This window comes from Dendronephthya gigantea, unplaced genomic scaffold (assembly GCF_004324835.1).
Source record: "Dendronephthya gigantea isolate DGI-Jeju-01 unplaced genomic scaffold, DenGig_1.0 000010F, whole genome shotgun sequence".
Lineage (NCBI taxonomy): Eukaryota > Metazoa > Cnidaria > Anthozoa > Malacalcyonacea > Nephtheidae > Dendronephthya > Dendronephthya gigantea.
Window position 1 is genome coordinate 2,808,580 of NW_021163020.1, and position 8,555 is coordinate 2,817,134.

The 8,555-nt window shown below is 35.8% G+C and overlaps 1 protein-coding gene across 1 annotated transcript; it reads left to right on the forward strand.

Moving 5' to 3' along the window:
- Nucleotides 1-2,202: 2,202 nt before the first annotated feature.
- On the forward strand, nt 2,203-5,608 carry LOC114517959. Its single transcript, XM_028537812.1, has 5 exons — nt 2,203-2,266; nt 3,273-3,517; nt 4,112-4,213; nt 5,198-5,332; nt 5,403-5,608. Coding segments are annotated over exons 1-5 (690 nt in total). The 5' UTR covers nt 2,203-2,264.
- The last annotated feature ends 2,947 nt before the right edge of the window (nt 5,609-8,555 follow it).

An 8,555-nucleotide genomic window follows, 5' to 3' on the forward strand; every position in this document is an offset into this window, starting at 1 on the left:
TACAAGCTCGTCAAGAAAATATAGTAATATTATAATGACGTGTAAATTTTACTTATTTCAATGATTTGAACGAGAGAATTTTATTGGAATTATATTGGTCCATTGTTAACCAAGAGAAACCGGCCCAAACCTATATCCACCTCTTCACACCTAACAATTGACACCCAAAGGAAACCTTTTAGTAAACGGGTACATAAGGAGATGAAACTGATTTATTTAGGTTTGGTGAGAACCAATCCGTCTTGCTCCATTGTTATAAGGGACTGGTCATAATTTAGCAGGGGGGGTGGGGAGGTGTAATTCAATATTTTAAGGAATGATATTTTGCAACCCTGTCTTGCCTTATCCACAAAAAATCATGCCCCCTCCCCTTGTTCGAGACGGTAAAAATGCCCCCCCCCCATCCGTCAACGTTTTGATAAACACTGCTTCAAAATGAGAAACTACTGTAATCTGCACCGTCAATTCAAAATAGTAATTACACCTTCAAAAATTTTTCTGACAACGTTTATATAAAGTAATAAAATTAATTTATATACGTCCACTTATATATATTCCAAGGGTGGGTAGACTACAAGTTTTGTGTAGTTCGCTACAACTACTGCTATTTTAAAATAATGTAGTCACCTACAACTACTGCTATTGTCAAAAATATGTAGTTTGGTTCTTTTGACTACGTGTACAGCTATATCGCTAGAAAAATGTAGCGAAGTATTCGCTACTTCGCTACAACAAAATTCCTGGTATCCGTGTTTGTAATTTATATTGATTTCACATGTTTTAAACATATGAAATGTTAAGCATAATATGCTCATATATTCTGATACTATGGATTAATGGCGGATGAGCCAAAGAATTCTAGAACAAAATGTGGGTCCAAACGAGATTTGACATGGTATATTAAATGACTAGTTTTGTATTATAGTGTATGAACTATAGAGTATATAGTCGAGGGATATTAAAAAATCGAAAAGTGGCGAATAGCGATTGTTGTTGAAAAAGTAATCAACTACTTCGCTACTTTTAATATAGAAAATATAGTTCGCGACAACTTCAAACTACCAGTTTTAAAAAGTAGTCTATACAGTTACTCGCAAATTGTAGTTCGCTACAGTTGCAAACTCCAACAACTCCGATACTACCCACCCTTGACATATTCATATGTTAAAATTTGGTTTTAAACATAATATGTTAGTTATTTCTAGTGAAAGACCCTGCTATTTAAAATATAAATATTTTAACACAGTGACTTATATAACTTTTCATTTTAAATTCTATAACTAATTTTGTTTAATGTTCTAAGCAAAGCTTATGCAGTGCAACTCAAAGTCTAAGCATGTATAAAAGAAATAATTACAACCAGAAATAAGCAACCCCCCCCCCTTATAACTGTCTAACATTTTATGAACCCCCCTTTTTTCTGGCTAAAAAATATGTGACCCCCCCACTATTTCCACCTCCCCACCCCCCCTGCTAAATTATGACCAGTCCCTAAGCATGGAAAAAATGAACAGGCCCGTAAGGAGATGCAACGTCGCCTTTCCTTCGTGATCCTCGTAATATAGGAGAAAATTCAAGTCGCTGGTCGACAACAACAAATTTAATTTAGCCCATTTAAAGAACTAACGTTGCAGATTGAATGTAACGCTTTGAATAACTTTTCTCCGTATTTATTTCGTTAGCCCTATATTTCAGATTCGTATCTATACTATATGCATGCTAATCCAAAAATGTGACACCAACTATTTTCACTAGATCTCACAATCCCACGCACGCGGTATCGTAAGGTATAAATGCCCAATTCCACAGCATTTTTCAGTGAAATGCGAAATATTTCTTTGAATTTCGACCGCTCGAACCATGCAGTGCTCTCGCAATTTATATATGCCTACTTTTTACTGTGGGGGAGGTTGTTTTGAATAATCTGAGACGAAGAATGTTTGAAAAGAATATATTAACTATTTCTGCCCCCCGTCGACAGAGTAAAAGTTTTCTAAGGAAATTTCCTTAGAAGTGATCGAGAATGCTGGCTCGAACACTGACATTACTTCCACTTGATTGCTCACAATTCGAAGGAGGCAGGCGGAAATATTTCGCATTTCGCGGAAATCCGCTGGAATTAGAGCTAAACACACGGGATTAAGGCACGTATAATGAGGAGTTTTATTCTACAAGCAGTTTTTTCACTCGTTCTCATGTCATTTTACCGTCATGGAAACGCTACGAGATATCTTCCCTCGATAGTCTGGGATCACTACAATCCTATGTAAGTATCGCCAAGCTAAAATAATAAAGGTGCCTTGCCGTAAGCTTCCTCGTAAGCTGGACTTTTGCATTAGAATGCATTTCAAATACATGCAGTATCATCTTTATGTGTAAAATGTGAAGTGTATTTTAATGGGGTTCCACTTGTCTCAATATGAAAAAATCAACGAATATAATTTAGGAGTTACTTTTACGAAGTTAATGCGTTGCATGCAGTGGGGCGTCTTAGCATGCATGCATGGGGATTTTATTGACGTTTGACAAATACGTTTTGACAAATACCTCTTTAAAAGCATTGTTACACTATATATGGAACTCTCTTTGCAACTTGCAACGCAATTCTACTCCAGAGACATCTAAAGTTGTCAATATATATAATAAAGGTAATTTGTAAAGAGTGTTCGAAAATGTTCGTATTTGACAACTTTAGATGTCTCTGGAGTAGAATTGCGTTGCAAGTTGCAAAGAGAGTTCCATATATAGTGTAACAATGCTTTTAAAGAGGTATTTTTCAAAACGTATTTGTCAAACGTCAATAAAATCCCCATGCATGCATGCTAAGACGCGCCACTGCATGCGACGCATTAACTTCGTAAAGGTAACTCCTAAATCATATTTGTTGATTTTTTCTTATTGAGACAAGTGGGACCCTATTGTCAAAATCCGATTCCCACGTCCTCCATTTAAACGTGATTTTTATAGGTTTTTTAAATTATTGTGCATTATTATTCCTGCCCTCAGGAAATATCAGATGGGGAGAATACAAGGACTATTTTATACCTGAACGTTGACTATTTTCAAATCAATGATTCAGGTTGGCTTGCGTAATGTTTAAACGGAAAAGGTATTTTCAACAAACGAGTCTTTCTTGTGGGAGACAGGGAGGTGAAGTCGCCACCTGCCTCAAAAAATATGACAAGGAGAGGATAAAAGTGTGTTATAACTGACAGTTGACCAGCGAAATTACTCTATTTAAACAAACATTCAGTATTTTCAAATCAATTCAGGTTGGCTTGCAAGTGTAATTGGTTCAACTTTGCTCGCTTCGAGATTTACGATCGATTCGACTTCGTGTGTCCAACTCTGCAACTCAGCGTTGGGTTGCTGGACAGCCAATCAAGACCGAAAGCTCATATGAATTACCATATACTCATGAGAAAATGGAAAGGTGGAACAGATTACGAAGGCTTAAATGAACTTAAGAGAAACATGACGAGTGGAGAATTTTGTAATCCAAGTCACAAAGAAACACGTAAGAGATTTAATGCAACGTTCAAAATTCTAAATATGGACTATGTGCACAAGGTAACGTTTTCGAGCGTTTCAATTTTCGTTTTCATGCCAAAACGGTTTCAAACATTGTCAATTTTCAATAGAAGTTGAAGCTAATTTAACATATTGAGCATATTTTCCCTTGGATCGTGTGGACGTCAAAGCGATCGGTATAAACTAGATAAAAATGATTTTAAAACGCTTGAGAGCGACCCCCGTGTGCACATAGCCTTAATCACAGATATGTCAAAAATACAATGGAAACTCTGCATATCCGTTTCCAGGCTAGGGCAAAAAATATTTTACTGCTTAAAATAATAGCCTGGTACTATAATATAAAATAAGTTAGAGTCGGGCACAAAAGTCTGGCAGAATAGTTTGAAGTCATAAAATTGCAAACTGCATGCATAAAATGAAATGGCAGAACATGGTATCAATTTTAGCTGCATGAACTGAAGTATGAAGTTATCGAATTTTCATTTACCACCTCTGAGGTTTTTGCACTGTTCAGTTTCGGTCTCTCCTCTTTTATTTTTTAATCGACTTCTACTGATTCTTTTCTGTCACTGTTTAGAAAAATTATACACGTGCAAAAATGGAGATGACAATCAAGGATACACTGTCAGATTTGCCAGGGACAACGATTTCTACAAAGGAGACTTGGTCGTCTTTTTTAGTGAGTAACAATCGTAAGATCTAATTGTTTTTTGTCGTATTCTGGACGCATTACATTTTGTATTCTGGACGCATTACATTTTGTATTCTGGACGCATTACATTTCGTATTCTGGACGCATTACATTTTGTATTCTGGACGCATTACATTTTGTATTCTGGACGCATTACATTTTGTATTCTGGACGCATTACATTTTGTATTCTGGACGCATTACATTTCGTATTCTGGACGCATTACATTTCGTATTCTGGACGCATTACATTTCGTATTCTGGACGCATTACATTTTGTATTCTGGACGCATTACATTTTGTATTCTGGACGCATTACATTTTGTATTCTGGACGCATTACATTTTGTATTCTGGACGCATTACATTTTGTATTCTGGACGCATTACATTTTGTATTCTGGACGCATTACATTTCGTATTCTGGACGCATTACATTTCGTATTCTGGACGCATTACATTTTGTATTCTGGACGCATTACATTTTGTATTCTGGACGCATTACAATTTGTATTCTGGACGCATTACATTTCGTATTCTGGACGCATTATATTATATATACCGACCAAGCAAACAGTTGTAGCTCCTACGATTATGTTAGCAGTGATCATATATACTGCGCGTTTCTTAAGGTAGCAGGGTTTCCAGTTATACTGAAAAAAGAAGCCAAGCATTGTTGTACTCGGTAATTTGACTTCTTTTTTTAAAACAAAGGAAAGATAATAGAATTTGGCAAATTTATTCAGTAATTTGGCAACCCTGTAAGGTAGTAGTCGAAGCGATGGTCAAAATTTTTGGTCACTGAATAGACAGACTCAATCCTCTCCTTCCATTCCCCCCCCCCCACTGACTGTCTTGCCATGCAATTTTCATATCTGACGTTGCATTGGGAAGTCCTATCTTTTCTTGTAACACTGACACTAACGCGATAATTTAATTATTTTAATCTGATCCAATATTGTTAATGTTGTACAGACAATGAGGCTGACGGTCTACAGTCTGATCTCACTTCAAGTAAAAAGCACTGTGCTATGGCTTTTCTTGTGAATGTGACGTGGGGGGCTCCCGTCAACTATGATTTCAGTTACGGAAAAAATCTAGACGGTAAAAGTAAGTAAATGTTCTATGAAGGTACTATTTGTCTAACTTCACTAAATTGACAATTTTCGCGGCTTTGTAGGAAAGGAATGCAGTGTTATCAACACGACATGTTTTCCATGTCAATCAACACCAACAAAAATCACGACACTAATCACAACGGTGATGGTCTCGTCGACAACAGGACCCATAACAGCTTGCTCAATAGTGAATACAACACCAAGTATTACAGCGAGTACAACAACATCTACACCAACAACAACAGCAGGTACAACAAAAACAATCTGAAGTTCATCTTTGATACCATGCAACCACAAATTACAATATACTGTGAATCTCGCAGTGTTACACCAACACCAAAATGGTGTAGGATAACACCAATTACGTGTTATGCTGAATCGAACACTATTTGAGTGTAGGGATACACTTGAAGAGTGTAGCTCCACACCGTGCTAGCGTTCCTATAACACTTTTTTCGTGTAAAAAGAAAAAAAATCTCTACTTATATACACAAACTTATAGTGTATACGTTTGCATTCAAACGGTGTACCAAATTCTCAGGTTATTCTACACTTTACGATAGCGTTAATATACACCTATTTAGTGTTAAATATGTTTACACTCAACGAGTAGCGCAAATTTGGACTTGAGGCCATGCTACACGGTGCAATTTTTCTTGCAACTTGCAATGCAATTCTACTTTTAAGAGATGTACATTAGTGAAGAGTCTTCAAAATGTTAGTGTAAGAAACGCCATGGAGTGTAATGAGTGTCGTAAAGACAAAAGTCAGTTGGCAGTTGCTAAATTTACATCTCTCAAAAGAAGAATTGCATTACAAGTTGCAGGAAAAATTGCACCGTATATAACAGGGCCTTTAAGTTGTTGTATGATTATACAACAAAAATATGTCATTATATCCCTATCTGGTGCAAAGTAAAAAACTGGGGCCGGTATAAACGGCGAAAGCGTTGTAATGCATGAGTGCATGGAATGTGCAATAAGTGGAAAACGAGAGAATTTTTGATAAAAGTTGAATGTTGATTTTTAAATTTCACTTTTACTAAGGAGCAATATCTCAAGAGAAGCGAGCGTGGGTTGTTGACGCTTTCGCAGTTGACAACAGAAAACACTCAAAAAATACAAATGAAAATGTCACCTAATCCCAGTTTTGTTATAAAAAATAAAATTATAATTTGACAGCTGTTGGAAAGGTAATAGTATATTGATACCTTATGCAGACATTATTATTTATCTACTAAGAAACTGTTGCTGAATGTGCAAAATATAAAATTGCGTTTGACAAACTGTCCTTTTTCAAATAGATTATACTTTATCACTTCATTAATTCAAATGTCTACATTGCAATAGCTACATTGCATTTTGCTTGTGATGGTTAGAGTCATGCTAAAATTGAAACTTCCTCTAATCTTAATGTTTAGGGTGACGTATTCATCATGCTGTTTCCCATGGCTCTACCAAGCACGATGTTTAAGATCTCAATGTCACTGAATTCTGTCAATAATTAATTATCTTAAACTGTTGGGTTGGAATTGGAATCTCCTGAATAATGAACTGCAAATGAAGTGAAATATATTATATATAAACCTAATTTAAAGCACGCGATTCAGGCCATTTAAACACTTTATACCTGAAATAAAAATTTAAATATATATATATATACATATGCATATATATGTAGACGTTTCATATTTTGTGTGTCCATATTTTCACAAGCTTATCTACACTGAATAAGTGTGGAAAAACTTTTAGAAGAGTATTTTTACTCTCGTAGTGTATTATTTTATACACTATGTCGGTGTCCATATTTTTGCAAACATATATTTACGCTGAATAGGTGTAGAAAAACCTTCGGGAAAAGTAAATTTACTTTCGCTGGGTATTTTACACCAATTAAGTTGGTGTCCATGCTGCTGCATACATTTTACCCTAAAATGGTGCAATTTAACGCGAGGTCCGGTGTAAATAAACACCTTATCGGTGCTCATACTGCTGCAAAAATTTACACCGATTCTGGTGTTGTGGCAAAACCCCGAGATTTACAGTAACGTCAAACGACTTCAGCCGCAAATCCATAACTGAGCCTTTTTCTGAGGAATGGGATAGATTCAAATATGGTTTCCTTGCGGGAATTGCAGCAACACTGTTCGTATAATTGCAGTCTCATCGCAGTAATATGTCGCTGTCGTCCTGGACGTTCGAAAAGTGAACGATTAACAAGTTAGTACAATTATATTGACAAAGACCTCATACAATACTGACTGCATTGTTTAGGAAGAACTGACTGGAAATTGGCTGTAGTCAAAAACTGTAATCATTTGCTGTAATCATTTACCATTTCAGATCAAATAGGAGAAAATAATAATGGTTTTGATAGCACTTTGAAGTAGTTCAGCAGCTTAAAAGAAGCAATTTTAAGAATGGTAGGTCAAATTTCTTGTCCAATTGCTTGCAATGGAAAACGGGAAACAGGGTCTATCTTTAAATACTATTCATCATGTATATATGTGTGCATATTGTTATTGCCTCTTTATTCATGAAGTAATTTGTTCTTTTGCATTAGCAGCTTTATAGAAACTTATAGAAGATCTTAGATTAAAACTTCTCCCATGCAAAGCAAAATTAACCCATGGTCGCTGATTCCTATTTATTTCTCACTTGCTTTTGCAACTCATCACCTTTTATTCCCAACCCTTTACCTATTTTTATAGATCATACAGAGGTCAAAACGATTCAGTAAAATTTAGCCGGCTCCCATTATATTTAGCGCGGGAAAAGAGGTCTGTCTTTATACAATATTCATTATGTGAACTTTATATTCGTAAATCTGTAATTATATAATTCTCCTTTGTAAAGGATGTGTATCAGTCATAAGTATGTCAATAAAATATAGAGAGAATATGAGAAAATTTTATTGGTCTTCCGTAGTCAGTTTTCATATTTATTTTTCCAGAGTTACGCAACAAAGGCGATTCTACCCAAAGGGAACTATTGTTATAAGCACACAAAGAAATTGTTACCGATACAGGCGGAAAAGATATAATTTTGATTTTTCCAGCTTCGGTGGGAACCAACTTATTTTGCTTCATTGTCAACCAAGAGAAAAAATGAAAGGCCCTTAAAGAGGATGCAACGACACCCTCCCTTCCTGATCCTCGTGATATATAGGCAGAACACCAGGGTCGTTATAGTACAATAGCAAATTTAATTCAACTT